At 38.8% G+C, this 16931-nt stretch overlaps 2 protein-coding genes across 5 annotated transcripts in view; both read right to left on the bottom strand.

Annotated features, from left to right (window-relative positions):
- Positions 1-16931, bottom strand: part of LOC129743649 (uncharacterized) — a 1005706-nt gene that overhangs the window by 723881 nt on the left and 264894 nt on the right. The window lies entirely within an intron of this gene.
- Positions 3202-8586, bottom strand: LOC129742153 (uncharacterized). The gene has a single exon (XM_055733995.1). The coding sequence runs from the start codon at positions 8584-8586 to the stop codon at positions 3202-3204; it is 5385 nt and encodes a 1794-aa protein (XP_055589970.1).

Here is a 16931-nt window from a genome sequence, read left to right as displayed (position 1 = left end):
GTAATTATGGAGTAATTTCGAACTTGAACAATTATAATGAAGGTTAAAGGTATCGGCAGTCGATATCTGCGTTCAATTTTGAATTTAGACTTTTACCGAATGATTCTCTCATAAAGATGGTTTGCTATTTGATAAAAAAAAAAACTAATTCAAACACGTTTAACCTGCAATTTTCAAAATACGATGACGGTAGTTTGTATAATATCATCAACTATGTTTAAAAAAATAAAATTATTTTACATTTCCTACGTTATTTCCCATGCAAACCCAAAAAAAGCGTTTCGAATTGCCCTGATTGTTTCTTTGGTCCAAAATAAGAATCGACTAAAAATATTCAAAATTAAACACGATTACCGTACTTGCACATGTCTTTTCTAGACTTAAACAACCTATAATGCGTGAAATTAATGAAAATCGAAACTTTTCAATCCTTTCTCTCTCAAAGCTATTCGATGGAACGTTTATAATTTGAGTGCACTATTTGAAGGAAAACAGTTTTTAAACTCTCTCTCTCTCTTTCTAAAAGTTTTCTTAAATTTCTTCAAAGCTTTGAACATAACATTGCAAGAACTGGGCGTAAATATTTATTAAGTTTTGAAATTGAACTATTACCGAAGTAAGAAAAGTCGCATAGATACCTAATCTTCCCAAGCAACCAAAAGTCACATAATTACTTGAATGAAGGCATTGAAAGTTACATATTGGCTGACAAAGAGAATCAACTGCCTAATTCCCTTTAGTGAACTTTGTGTACTCATTAATGAACTTGAAAGTTGCAAAAGTGATTAATATGTACGTTGTATGTGACTTGTTTTGCCCAATTCCCATGAGTGAACTATATGTACTCATTAACGAACTTGAAAGTTGCAAAACTGATCTATACGTACGTTATACGGGACTTAGGTCACATAAAGGGTACAAAAGTGCTCAATACGGGATTTGATAAGTCACATAAAGGGCACAAAAGTGCTCAAAACGAGATTTGGTAGGTCACAAAAAGTGCATTGATATGTTTTCAAAATCAAATCACCACTTCGAGTTTTAGTTTCAGTTAGAACAACATCTAGGCGTGGTCTTGTGGTAGCTTGTTCGATTCTCACCACGGAGGTCGCGATTCGATCCCCGAGCCGGGCAGGTTTTTTTTCAATAAGTAATTTAGTAATTGAGTGACCATTCGGATGGGATATATGTAGGAAATGTAGGAAAGAAGCAATTGAGCAATTTGTTGAGTTTGGAATCCGGCGCGTGGTATCATGGCGGCACCGGTAGAGAACACAATAAATAATCAAGAGAAGGTGATATGAACCTAAGCCAAGGGTTCAGTTGAGATAAAGAGAGTTTTTTTAGCTCATTTTGCGATTTTTTGGAAGCTGAGTTAAGAGGCCGCTGTAAGCTGAATATAAGATCATTAAGACTTGTTTTGAAACATGAAAGTATCAATGATGGGGCTGAGTTAGCGCTTTTGTACCTGTTTTATGGGACTTTTGGTTGCTTGGGTTGTACATTATAAGTTCACATTTGGTTGAATAAAAGGTACTCGAGAGCAATGAAAATAAGTGCATAAAACATTTTTGTGTATTCCAAGCACCTTAAAAATCCCAGATTCAATTTGGCTTATCGTTACGAAAAGCCTTCCACCCTTCAACTATGAATTAAGGAAGTATCGATAAGTACTTAAATTTCAAGCTGAGTAAAATGCTATCAATTCGTTAAGCAAAGCTGAATAAGCTTTCAAAAGCCTGTGTTACCGAACTTAAAAGATCCCGTCGGTTATTCGCGATCACTTCTGGGGGTGTTTCTGTTCACTCGATCAAAGTCCACACTACGATCTCAAACTTGTGATGTTCTCAAAAACGGTTTTTATTAAACTAACACACGGTTTACAAATTAACAACTCGACGTAAGTTTATTTGAAAGACCGATCTGTGCTCGGGGAGGTTTTATTACGGACTATCTTCAGTGTGCAAATCTAATTTTGATTAGACCTACGTGCGATGTTTTTTAGATGCTTTATCATTCGATCGGGAGACCGATCGGCCTGATAAGAGAGTGCACCTACTATATTCGCTAACAATGCACGATCATCATCATTGCTAACCAATGATGACTGCCTATCTTCTACAATAGTGTGGCTTGATTTTGATAGTTGGTAGAAATGATCGGGATCGGCGTTAACATTGCCGCCCGCCTTGGAATAACAGATTCCAATTTTTAAATTAAACAGATTATAGCCTACTGGATAAATCTAACAACTTTGATAATCGCAACGAACATCGTCAATAATGATGGATATGAGTTTCACAAGTATAATTTTCTAACACTTTTTCGGCTTCTCCGTTGATCTGACTCGAATTGCGGACCGCAAATTGAGTGTTTCCAACTTCTGATGGTACCCAACGTCGGTTGACGTTCGTGGACCTTCTAGCGCCTGGGTTCACCTTCTTCGTGGTCAGGGTTTCCTCCTCTCGTCCTTCGCCTTTTCCTCGCTCGTGGACTCGGTTGGATCCTGGGGATGATCGACGATTGCACAGGCCGTCCGCCTTGCTCACGCCGCCAGCGTCGGGGGGTGAGGGACCAGAGAATCTATCAATAATATGAGAGGCGATTTTTTACAAGAATTTAACAAACAAAAAACGACTTCCCTGAACCGCGGAGGCGGTCCGCCTCCGCGGGCGCACCCTGCGCCTTCGTTGGCCATCGGATAACGATGACATCGGTGAAAATGTGGCGGATTTCTCAAAATTAGCATTTCCTCTCCATGCTGGCAGTTGGCGAAATGGACCCACGTTGTTGGATTGACCCTCGATCGACGGAAACGGATGGTGACTGTGTGACGACCTTTGGTGATTATATGATGATGGTGGTGATGACTTGTATGATGCAGATCCGAACCCTTGTGGACTGTATTTGGCGATGTATCCTGTCAATGAAACATGGTGGTTTGATTTCGAGCAATGCACAATGCACGGGACTACATAACTTTGCGTGGGAGTTCCCAAACTCCCACAGAATACTAGACGCATTACAACAAATTGATAAATTTCGAACTTAAGTCGAGCAGGACACATAATGACTTCTTCAGGTGGGTTGATCTGACATCAATGGATGGTACGATGGGACTTCGATGGACAGCGATTGATTTTGCGGTCTCTTAGAAACCACAGACAGGACAACGATGCTGCACAGAGTTCGTGGAAGGTTTTAAACCTCCACATCAGCTGATGATCGTGTAGATTGTGGGGGTGGTACGTTGTCGGAGATTGGAAGAATACAAATCTTCGCGATGCCTCTGGTGAATTCTCCGTTCTGTGTCTGGACCTTGACAACTCGTACGTTACCGTCGTTTCCAAAGTAAACCATTTTGACTCTGCCAATGAGCCACTTCAGGGGAGGTACGTTGTCCTCTCGCAGCAAAACCATCGTTCCGACGACCAGATTGTCTCGCTGTTTGCTCCATTTATTGCGAGTTTGCAGATTGGCTAGATATTCCTTGGACCATCTGCTCCAAATATGTTGCAAGAAGTTTTGCACACGTTGCCATCTCGAGAGGGTTGTTTCGTTTAGATGGCCAAGGGATGGCTCGGGTAAGGCCATGAGTGGCCTAGCAGTGATGAAATGGCCGGGTGTGAGGGCAGAAAAATCTTCAGGGTCACTTGATAGCGGTGTGAGTGGGCGTGAATTTAGACAAGCCTCGATTTGTACAACTAGCGTGAAGAATTCGTCGAACTTCAAAATTGTTATGCCAATTGTACGCTTCAGATGTGCCTTGACCGACTTGACGGCGGACTCCCACAGGCCACCAAAGTTGGGAGTTCTACGAGGAATGAACTTGAAGTTTATGTTATCTGCTGCAGCTTCTTTAGCGACATTCTGAGCAAACTCTTGGGTGTTGAAAAGAACGCGCAACTCATCTAACTCGCGTCGGGCACCTCGGAAATTTGTGGCGTTATCGCACATGATGATCTCAGGCCTACCACGACGACCGACGAACCTTCTTAAAGCAGCGATAAAGGCGTTCGACGTGAGATCACCAACAATCTCTAAGTGAACTGCTTTCACAACGAGGCAAACGAACACAGCAAGGAAGCATTTTACAGGGCGAGCTTTCCGTTGTGGGTATTGAATGCTGAATGGGCCACAATAGTCCACGCCAACACGCTGGAACACAGGGGCCTCGACGACACGTTCAGGGGGCAAATCTCCCATCAGCTGCTCATGAACTTTCGGCTTCACTCTGTAGCATTTGACGCATCTGTGGATAACTCGACGAACTAAATTTCTCACCTGGACAGGCCAGAATCTTTCTCGGAGGCTTGATATCACTAACTCTTGCCCAGCGTGGAGATATTTGAGGTGATAGAAGGCGACGATGGTTTCCGTCAACGGATGATGATTACTTAGAATTAAGGGATGTTTGCGACCGACAGAAAGTTCAGCATTTCTGAGCCGGCCACCGACGACAAGAAGTCCGTTGCTTAATCGAGGGGTAAGATTCTTAATTTTCGACGAAGATTTGACGGATCCGCTTTTCTTCAGCTCTTCAATTTCTTCAGGATAACTTTCTTGTTGAGCCAGACTAACCAATTTCAAAAGGGCCTCTTCTCGTTCTTGAAAGCTCAGGAAACCTGTACGATGATTTTCACGGTTTCTTAAGTTGTGCACGTATCGTAGCATGAGCGCTGTTATCCTGATCAAGTCTGATAAAGATTCACGCAAAGCAAATATTGGGTTTGGCTCGACGATTTGAGCGGGTGTCGAAACTGTTCGTTCTTCCAGCAATGTGGTGTCGAAATCTTCGGGTGCAAACTGAGTAGATTTTGGCCAGCTACTCCGATCTAATTGCAACCATGGCGGGCCTTGCCACCAGCCTTGGTTCGACGAAAGCTGTTCAGGGGTAGCTCCTCGGGATAAAACATCTGCGGGGTTCTCGCAGCCAGCGACGTGGTTCCAAATGCCAGACCGTGTGGTGTGCTGGATTTCTGAGACCCTGTTGGCCACAAAGGTGTCCCATCGGGATGGTGGAGATGATAGCCAACATTTAACAATCATCGAGTCAGTCCAAAAGAAATGTTGGCTGGTTATTTTGATGCTTTGGTTAACCTTCTCGAACAAATGGGCACACGTCAGGGCCGAGGACAATTCTAGCCTGGGTATGGTGGTCTTTTTGCGCTTCCTTTTAAGTTCATCCAGCGGAGCAACACGAGATTTAGCCGTCAACAACGAAACAGTAACTTCTCCACTGAAAGATGTGCACCTCAAATAGATGCAAGCGCCGTACGCTTTTTCTGATGCGTCACAAAAAGAATGCAACTCCACGGATATCGTATCTCTGCCAAAAGCTACCCATCGCGGCACTTCAAGATGTGCTAATTCCTCTAAGTTGCGTCGATAAGTCAGCCACCAATTTGTTGACTCTTCGGGGAGGATTTCTTCCCAGGAAAGCTTTGATTTCCAAAGATCCTGGAGAAATATCTTAGCCTGGACGATTACGGGGCCAACCAGGCCAAGAGGATCGAAGAGTTTTGCGAAGTCAGACAAAATGGTTCTCTTGTTCATCTCAGAAGAATTATTCCATTGAGGAACGACGAAGCGAAAGATGTCTGGGCGAGGCTGCCAAGTGAGGCCTAAAGTTTTGACGCTACCTGAACCCTGGAACTGCTGCGAAAGGCGTTCATCTCGAAGGTAGGGTGGAACGGAATCGAGGATTTCCACACAATTGGAGCTGATCTTACGCAGATTCATTCCGGCAGATCCCAAAAGAGCTATAAGTTCACCTATGGTCTTGTTTCCTGTCTCAAGACTGTCGACGCTGAGCAATGCATCGTCGACGTAAAAATTGTGATGAATGGCGTCAGATGCATGAGGATACGTGGATTCGTTTTCATCGGCAAGCATTTTAAGACAGCGAGTGGCCAAATAAGGTGCCGGCGACGTACCATACGTAACCGTGGTTAGGACGAAAGTTCGAATGGGTTCAGTTATGCTACTTCTCCAAAAAATGCGCTGAAGATTATGATCGATAGGGTCGACGTCGATCATGCGATACATTTTCTCGATGTCACCTGTTATGGCATATTTCCGAAGACGAAAACGCAGCATAATCGAGAAAAGGTCTTCCTGGACAGTCGGACCAACCATCAAAGTCTCGTTCAGAGAAACACCGCTACTTGTCGCTGCCGAGGCGTCGAAAACTACGCGAAGCTTAGTCGTCGTGCTATCAGGCTTTAATACAGGTTGGTGTGGTAAATAGTACGCAACAGTTGACGCGTCATCTTCTTCGACTGGAGACAGTTTCCGCATGTGATTCAGTCGCAAATATTCATCGATGAAATCCGTGTAGAGTTGCTTCAGGACTGGATCAGAACTAAGTCGTCGCTCTAGTGCTCCGAATCTTCTCAGTGCCCTTGCCTTGGACTCTCCTAGTCGATTGATCATGAACGGTTTTTTGGGGAGTTGAACGACGAATCTTCCGTTCTTTCCACGCGTTGTCGTTTTAACAAAATGCGTCTCACATGCTGACTCTTCTAACGAAAGTGTGCTATTGGTGCGACATGATTCCAATTCGAAAAAACGTGCAAGTTCGACTTCAATTCTATTTATGGCATCTGAAGGAACGTTCAGCAGACAAACTGCTTCTTCTGGAATACCACCAGCGATTATCCAACCAAGATATGTGTTTTGAAGGGTTGGACCATGCTCTCCTAGCTTCATCTGATCATCTCGAACCAGCAAATCAAAAAATATCTCGGCACCGATGATCATATCAATTGCTTGCGACTCATTGAAGGTGGGATCAGCTAACTGAATCTCAACAGGCAAATTCCACTTGCAAATATCAATGGTTTTTGCGGGAAGGTTGACAGCGACTTGAGGCAAAACGTGAAATTTTAACAACCTGGAGAAATCTGACATGCGTGAACTGATTTCAGCAAATACAACTTGAGTTGAGGAGGACCGTGAACCACCAATGCCGGAAATAGATAAATTTTCACGGCTTCTTCTAAATTGCAGCATTTGAGAAAGTTTTTCCGACATGTAGCAGCGTTGAGAGCCGGAATCCAGAAGCGCTCTAGCTAGCGTGATTTTTCCGAATTGGTCAGCAACGCGTACAACAGCCGTGGATAAAAGTACATTGTGTGGGGTGCAATGTTTCGTAGAAAATGTGGGATAGCTTGTACTGGGAATGTCTGTGGCGGGATTTAGTGATTGAATGGAACTTGCATTTTGAGGAGGTGTGGGAATTGGGCGAATTTGTGTGGGCTGATTTGTTGAGGAGCCAGTCTGTGTTTGATTCGATTGGTTTGGTTGGGTTTGCGACTTAAGGTTTTGAGGTTGGTTGAATTTGGTGAAAACTTTAGTTGTTGACTTCGAATATTGATTCGCGGTGGTCGATGAGTTTGCATGTAACAACGAGTGGTGGTGTTGTCCACAATGTTGGCACTTCCCTCGAGTGCAAGAACGAGCTATGTGTTGAGGTGAGAGGCAGTTAAAGCACAGCGAATTACGTTTAACAGCTTCCACTCGTTCGCCGATGGACATCTTCGAAAATCTGGAACACTTGAATGCAGAATGGGCTGATTCCTTGCAGAATGGACAGTTGGTGGTTGGTTGAAGTCCTGTGTAGCTGGATGATGTGCGAAATTTCCTTGTTTCAGGCTGAGTCGATCGAACTGGAGCAACAGATTGAAGAACGATGCAGTGACTCTTAAGAAAAGCGATCATTTCAGAATATTTCGGAACCTCTTTTGAGTTAAAATGCGATTCCCATAGACGAGTGGTGCTAGGATGTAGTCGTTTGTACAGCATATATTGAAGCAAAGTGCTCCATCCTTCAACTTCTTCTCCAATTTTCTTAAGCATTTGGAGGCTTTGTTCGAAACCGTTTACCAGCTTGTTGAGGGAGTCGAAATTCTCATGACGAAGTGGTTCCAAAGCAAAAAGAGAATCTAAATGTGTCATAACCAGAAGCTTCTTATTCTCGAACACACTTTCCAAGGCTGCCCAGGCTATCGCATAGTTTGCAGACGAAATCTCAATCGATGCTATTTCTTGCAACGCATCTCCGGTAAGACTCGTCCGAAGATACGTGAATTTATCAATATCTGATAAACCCACGTCGTTGTGGATAAGATTCTTGTAGGTGTCCCTGAAGGTGATCCATTCTGCTATTCGTCCGCTAAATGTAGGCAGTTTGAGCTCTGGGAGTTTCACTTTTGAATGATGGGAAATATTAGCTGGCTCAATCTTTGAAGCAACTGCACCTAGGGATTGAATTTTCGAAAAAATTTGATTTTTTAATGCAAGCACAGTTTTTTCGAACTCCATTATAACCCGAGTATACTCCTCGTCACGACTTGATTGGGAGAGCTCTTCAAAATCATCCGCAGCTGCATCCAAAAGTACTTCGGTTCGCATTCTAAGGTCAATGAACTTTGGCCTCAACTCATCTAGCTGCTGTAGACTCATTTCTAAAGAACGAACATTTAATTCCACATCACATGATTCCACAAAATCTTTTATATTTATCACCGCACATCGTATCACACGCTCCTGCTTGCCAAGCAGTCGCAAATCATCGGTCGACATATTGAAAAATATTCACTGCACAAATTTGAACCGGTCTAATGCTCACCACAATTTTTTCAATGCACTTTGACTCGAATCGACCACGCGGTTGACAGAACAAAAGATTTCGATCTGTGGAACGTACAACCTTGAATTTAGCCAACGAAATATAATGCAATCGATCTTAGACAGAAATATTTTACAATATTGTAATGGACTCAACTCAGCTTCAAATAATTTTACGCCACAAATTCATGCAAGTTATTTTTTATTGAAGAAAAGACGACAATCATATTCTATTCAATCATTCATATTGGCCATCTAGTAAACGTCGGTCTCACATGCATCAGAGATCCGTACGCCACAGACAATTCTGACCACAGTACTTATCCGATTTATCCAGCGACAACGATGTCCAGCAACAAAGCATGCAGCAACAAAAGCACCAGCAACAAAGGCACTGCCAACAATAGCACCAGTCGAAATGGCGCCAAACGATCACTCCGGTAACACAGCTCAACACGATGCCCAACACGTTGGCCTGTGCAACGGTTTACAATCCACCAACGAACAGCAGCAGCGATCCAGAATGTCCTCAGCAACAGCAACGATCCATGCAGCAACCAGCGAACGGCCGTGTCCTTCTGATCTCCCCAGTGGAGATCGGTAAGCGAACACGTGCAAAATCTTCAACGGTTGGTTTCGCGTTTCCCGACGATCCGGTTCTAGCGGACCAAAAATGTTACCGAACTTAAAAGATCCCGTCGGTTATTCGCGATCACTTCTGGGGGTGTTTCTGTTCACTCGATCAAAGTCCACACTACGATCTCAAACTTGTGATGTTCTCAAAAACGGTTTTTATTAAACTAACACACGGTTTACAAATTAACAACTCGACGTAAGTTTATTTGAAAGACCGATCTGTGCTCGGGGAGGTTTTATTACGGACTATCTTCAGTGTGCAAATCTAATTTTGATTAGACCTACGTGCGATGTTTTTTAGATGCTTTATCATTCGATCGGGAGACCGATCGGCCTGATAAGAGAGTGCACCTACTATATTCGCTAACAATGCACGATCATCATCATTGCTAACCAATGATGACTGCCTATCTTCTACAATAGTGTGGCTTGATTTTGATAGTTGGTAGAAATGATCGGGATCGGCGTTAACAGCCTGTTTTATACAACTTTTGGTAACTTCAGTATATCTATTTATTGATGTATTCCAATTCGAAATTCTTCAAAAAATTATTTTTAAGAGCCTTGCTATTTTGTATATTAAAATAAAGGTTTTTTTAAATAATCCTTTGAGGCTTTAGTATTGGAAAAGATGTTGAGTTTTTGGCAGTTTATCTCTGTTAAACGGTATTTTGAATTAATCACAGTTTTGGTTTCTAGTGAAGTGTTTCATAATTTTCGAACTGTTCTGTAGTTTAATTTAATTTTAACAAATTTCAAACTTTGTTTTCGTTTTTATTGATATTTAATATGATATCAAGTTATCTAGTTTGATTTTGTAAATTTTTATTTTGAATTATTTTATTGATAATTTTCAAACCAATGAAGTCATAGTTAAACAACGCATTGACCTATTTTCATAAACATATTCGTTTACACTAACATTTTATACAATTTTGAAAAAAGTCTTATTACATTTAAGGAAAAAACATTAGTTATTTTTTTGTGGTGATGTTTCACAAAAGGTTTTAATATTTCAATTAGAAATACAATTTCATTAATTTTTACGGACATCTTTTAATTTGATTTTAAATTCATCGCTGCGATAGGGGAATCAGATGGGGCATATCTTTAAAACCAGTACTGGACTTCAATGAATGTAAAACACGTTTGAAGAAATATATTAAATTTGATTTAAAAATCGATATTGTCTATGTTTAGTGTTGCAAGCACTTTTTGACCACCGTGCGGGACAAGCGGAAAACAGAATGAGATAAAGGGAACACTAGGAAAACATTGTATCAGCTGTTTGCGATGTTTATGTTCATGGGCGCTGACATGTTTAGAAAGGTTGTTTTTGAGAGAATGGCGAATGTACCATTTTGGAAATAGTTAGTTGGAAATATAAAAGAAAGCGAAAAGAGCAAGTGCAAGAATTTCATGTTGATTGTTAAAATTGTGTTAAAGAGACGTGTAAGGAAATTTTAATATATTTAAAATGTGCATTCGAATGATATTTTAATATTAGTTTTTCTAAGATTGGACAAATTATGACTCGAGTCGACTAATTGGTCGACTAATTGTATTGTGGTGACCAACTGTATTTGAAGACGTACCGTGAGTAGATGTTGAATACGAACGAAAAAATGATATTGAGACAAAATATTTCATTCGAATAGGTTGATGACTGAAGGAAACCGTTTGAATTGACAACAATCAAGTACATCTCATTGAGAACTTGCCGTAAGTCACTTTTAATTATACTTAAAGCAGAATTTGATGAGATTTTTATTCAGGACTGAGCGCCCATCTAAGAACTGTGGTTTTAGACGGAAAATTAATAGAATCAGGGAGAAACTTGTAATGTAAGTTAGTGTAATAAGATGCTCGATTATTATTATTATTAATACCGAAATAAATTATAGCTTTAAATTGTCTCAACGATCAATTTTAAGGATTTGTTTACTGAACCTGACTTCAACCTCCGGAATCCGCCACAGAACATTCAGAATTTGATGTTGTGGGGTGAAATTGAACAATCTCTACGGTTTTAACGAGTTTTCTTGATCATAAAGGATCACCATAAACACCTTCACAACAATTACAGACGCTAGTCTATGAAATTAACTTTACTTTTTGACGTTCTATTTTAATAACATTTAAAATAAAAAAAAGAACAATGATGCTGCGTACATTAAGGGGCAAAAATTAAAATAATTGCTAAATAGTTTGAGCTACAAAATTCAAATGAAATTTTACCACCACATTCCTCTAGGCCCTCCCACTATTTCCATTCCCATTTTTTCTTCAAATTTAACCATTTGATAGGAAATCATTTTTTCCAATACGGGCTTAATCTTGGAAAATGACCAAATTTTTTTAAATACAAAAAAATTTATCACTAAATGACTATAAAAATTGCACTATAACTGTACATATACAAAGAAAAAAAGTAGTTCTTTCACATAAAATAACCCGTTTGCTTTCAAATGCTTTTTGATTTCATCAGGAGAGCTGTTTGTTTGTGAGCCTTGGAAAAAATAGATATTTTAAAAGTTTTAAATTGCATTTTTACTAACAGAAAAAAGTTTCAAATACTAACCAAATTTTGCTTAATTAGTACTCAAACGATAGGCTTTCAAACGTAGAAAATAGTTTTCAAAAATGCAAACTAAATATAGACTTAGTTATTTATGTTAATGGGCAAAAAATTTTAGTTTGTCAAAGTTACCCCGGTGATCAAAGTTACTTCGTTTTACGGTACATGAAATTTGATGTTTTTTTAAGAGATATATACATAAATTCTACCTTACACTTAAGCGTACATATTGCAAGGGTATAGTGGCTAGCTTCTTGAAAATGCCAAAACCCACAGAAAAAGTGCTATGTATGCCATGATCAAGACTCGATATCATGCCCCCTGGCTAAGAAGATTTAAACGCTTTCCTCTAGGCTACTGTCAGAGGCAACAAACAACAAAATTATTTGATCCTCCTTTAGCTTTTAGGTTCTTCAAGATATTTATGGGGGGTCATTCCATGCCAAGTGATTCGGAAAGTTTATCGAGAAATCAAGTTCGAGAAATTTTTAATTTTCTCAAACTTTTCATGTGAAAAGTTGAATATCACCGGAACGGCCCGTATTTTCTTAGGTGATTCCTATGTAAAACTTTACGCTCAACACATTAACACCATTAAAGTTGAAAAAATGGGAGCATTCATAATTTTTTTTTGTAAATTCTTTATTTGAAACGGCTCATACCTTCAGGCTTTAAGGAGCCAAACTCGTTTTGTTTGATAACAATTGTGTGCTTATATCTAGTTCACTTTTAAAGAAAAAAGAAGATAGATAGGGAAATATGAAAATAAGAAGAAATTATAGACGAAGATCAATAGCTTTTAGGAAAAGATATATTTCGAACATGTAGTCCAAGTCTCTCACACCCAGCACATCTCTCACTAGAACATAGGGTGGTTTTCCTCGGGCCCGAAGGGAGTCTATCAAATTCGTTCTAGCGACAAGATGGACCTCGCACGACCAAACAATATGCTCGATGTCGTGGTAACCTTGGCCGCAACTACACAAATTGCTGCTAGCAATATTCAAACGATAGAGTACCGCGTCTAAGGAATAATGATTGGACATGAGACGGGAAAATATACGAATAAAATCTCGACTCAGGTCCAATCTATTAAACCAGGGTTTGAGGCTTACCTTTGGGATAATCGAGTGGAGCCATCGACCCAACTCATCCTCGTCCCATTTGCACTGCCAGTTGACAAGAGAGTTCCTTCGAACTATGAAGTAAAATTCGTTGAAGACGATTTCACGGTGATATGTGTCGCCTTCCATCGCCCCCACCTTTGCCAGAGAGTCCGCCCTCTCATTACCCAATATCGAGCAATGTGAGGGGACCCAAACGAAGGTGACGGCAAAGCAACGTCTTGATAAAGCACTCAGAGTCTCCCGTATCTTCCCGAGGAAATACGGTGAGTGCTTTCCTGGTCTTATTGAACGGGTTGCTTCAACAGAACTGAGGCTGTCCGTTATAATATAGTAGTGTCCTACTGGCCTTGAAACGACGCTGTCCAACGCCCAGTAAATGGCTCCTAATTCAGCGATGTATACTGAGCATGGTGGATGGAGGTTACATGAGGCAGTAGCTATTTCGTTAAAAACTCCAAATCCCGTTGATTCCTCTATAAGCGACCCATCTGTAAAGTATATTTTGTCAGCATCGACGTGTCTATATTTAGCATCGAAAATTCTTGGAATCAGAAGTGGACGATGCGAATCATGGATTCCAAGCATTCATAGTTAATAGCATTTGAAATTTTATTTATGTACAAAAATATTGTATCAGGCAAAACCGTACACAAAATTTCACAATTAAATTCGATTGACAGTAACTTAATCTTCAAAACAACCCAAGCAATCAAAAGTTCGGATAACATTTCTCTATCAGTTTGATCAGCTCAATCGTGTATATCGTGTATTGTTATACAACTTCTTTCCTGCTCAATTTGTAAGTAGCTAAACGAACTTTGAAGTTGACAGAGAGTTCGTATAAATTGCTAAACAACTTCTAACCAGCTTCAAAAAGCACTTTTATAAGCAATAGAATAAATCGAAAAAAATACTTCTTCGATCCTTTCATATGCCACTTTCCCAAGTTTCCTAAATTGATTGAAGTCAATCAACCATAACTGTTACTAACTCAAATTTAAATAACTGAAATTTATCTGAAATTAATTGTTTTATGAAAGTTCACACTTTTTTATGATTATCACTTTTTAATATTATTTTTTTATAAATTTATGAAAAATACAACAATTCTTAAGCTTTAAAATGAACCCTTTAGATCTGAAATACGATGTTAGATGAGAAAGATATGAATGAGATCAATTTGCATGTTTTTAAAAGAATGATCCTAAGCAATTGGTCGATACACCATACTAAAGGGTGATTTTTTATTGAGTTGTATTGAATTTTGAGAAGTAAAAAATAGGGATTCTAATGCAACTCAAATTTTGAAATATGATCCACCCTATGCCGAGATGATCGGCTTTGAATATTGAATGCGATTTCTTGAAAATGTTCTAGTTTTAGGTTAACTAAACTAAAAACTAAACTAAAACTAAAACATTATTTCTGGAAAAATACCTCCGAGATAGCTATTGCTTGTTATCTTTCAAATGAGATCAGAAGATTTGTCCTAAGATGGCTGAGATTTGAACGAGCAAAATTTGCATGTTTTTTTTTAGCGGGATCCCATACTTTTTGCCGGCAGTATATATGCTCCTCTATTTGAACATCATGAGGAGGCAACTATTTTACTCGATGTGATAAATTTCTTTAAAACGACTTTCCCATAATTTGTACTTCATTCCCATTTTCAATCTGTTCCGGAACTAAATGTGTATTCATTGTCGTTTCCCAAGTAACGACGTGTTTGCTTATGCAAACATGATTTGAAGTACGAAACAAGTAGAATTAAGCCTTAAAATCTACCTCAAAGTTCCATTACAGCGAAGTTGCTTTTGAACGCCCGTTGGAATTAATTAAAAACTTTCAAATTTACAAAATAGTACAACAGAGATTTTTTTTACGCACTATTGAGTTGGACGAAAAGACTTGCAACCCTTTGATAACTATTTCATGTGAATAAATGAGAAGTTCGTTACAAGTAGATTGTTTTTCTTCATACCAATTTTAAAGTTCTCTAAAAGTATAAACAGAATCCAAAACAGTAATTTGAAGCTATTTTTGAGCTTTGACTGAACTTGATAGAGAATGAAGTTCCATGGACCTCGAAATAGTATTTTGAACAGCAAAAAAGTTCCACAGAACTTTTATACAGCTCTATGTGAACTTATGAGTTCGTTCAATAAGTGATATCCGAACTTTTGGTTGCTTGGGAAGGGTCGAACCAGATTTAGACTTAGATTTAGATTTAAATCAAAGCTGAGAAGAAGGTTATTCAGCTTCAATATAACTTAAAAAATTAACAAAAATTAGCTGTTTCCTCACTTTTAATTCTGAAGTGTTCAGCTGTAATCTTTATTACTTTTCTTTCATATTTGTTTCTCAACGACTTATACTTACTTGAACAATTTTCCTGCATTGAGATTTGAAACTGAACCTGCGTTGTGAAAACTGAGCACGTTACCTTGGTTCCTGGATAATTTTTGATTATTTGGTATTCAAACATCTTTTTGAAATAATTTCCGTGTTATCCTTTCAAAAGACGGCAGGATAGAAAACAGGTAACAACCAGCTTTAAATATTATATACAGGAATTGTGAAACGAGGGCTGCTATACGATAGAAATTATCCTTGCCTTCAATTTTTGAGTACCTGATTACCGAGTGAGTATTAAATTCTTCCCCCCTCGAACCCGCAACATCTGAAATTAAACGTTTATGCACGTACTGAATTTAATTTTTTTTTATGACATTAGTATCTCATCGTTCCACATTTATTTGAAGTTCATATTTTATTTTGGTTAAAAATCTAAATGAGTATGATAGATTGAACTGTTTCCAATCAAGAGCTCTCTGAAAAAATTCTAAACGAATTGGATAAATTTAATTTATTGGCTATATCGGTAAAAAATCATGTCCTTATTAGTAAGGACATTATAAGATAATAAAATTTTATAGATGGACTAGCTGACCCGGTGTGCTTCGCTCCACCTTCCAAAACTCAATTAAATTTGTTAAAATTTATTAAAAATGAGTTTTATTGCCTAGACAGCGTTGCAAACCAAATTTCAACATAATTTAGCAGCGAATTCTTTAAAAAAAAATGGTGCTGAAGTTTCCAACAACTTTTCAAAGATGTTTTAATAATATTTTCTTAAAATTGATCTCTAGATTTGTTTTTCAAGATCTGAAAATTTTACTCTGTTTATAAGCTTCAAAAAGTTCATAATGATGTCTAAATGATAAGGACTCCCAACCCTTTCCCTCTTGCAATGTAAGAAGTGCTACTATTAAATCATTTTTTGTATCTAAATGACGCAACATTTCGCTTTATTTCACAGTAAACGAAAATGACCGAGTTTGGTAATTTTTTTTACCGAAATCCTAACATGTGTAAATCGTTAAACTGTTCGTTAATTTTTCCGTTAAAAAATAAACGAACATCGGTAAATGAAGAATCAATTTACCGATGTTCGACTATTTTTACCGAAAAATTAACGAACAGTTTAACGATTTACACATGTTAGGATTTCGGTAAAAAAATTACCGAACCGAACCGTTTACTGTGTTGTCTCATAAGTTTTAAAATTATGCCAAATATGATATGAATAAAGATCTTCTTTCCAACTCTACCAAGAAATAAGAAAGGGTCTCACATTTTCCGTATGCAAACAACCTCTCTTCTTACCTCTCTTCAATTCTCGATTCATGTCAACAAACTTTTATGGAAGCCCTGATAAGTTTTCAAGCTATTCAACGCAAATCATATGGAACTCCCTTTGTTCCTCTCATCTTAACACTGCAATGCAGACAGGTTTGTAACGCTCATAAAAACATATCTCGCACCCAAATACCTCCCCATGTTAAAATCATGTTAATAATGTTTTCGCCATATATCTATTAAATTTGTAGATAAGACACATTACAACTTGAAGTAATGCCAAACAGCATCTGGCGACTTTTTTACTGCAAATTACTATA

The sequence above is a fragment of the Uranotaenia lowii genome, chromosome 2 (genome assembly GCF_029784155.1).
Source record: "Uranotaenia lowii strain MFRU-FL chromosome 2, ASM2978415v1, whole genome shotgun sequence".
NCBI classification, from domain to species: Eukaryota; Metazoa; Arthropoda; class Insecta; order Diptera; family Culicidae; genus Uranotaenia; species Uranotaenia lowii.
The sequence above is the reverse complement of the archived record's forward strand: the minus strand, read 5'-3'. Positions and strand labels throughout refer to the sequence as shown.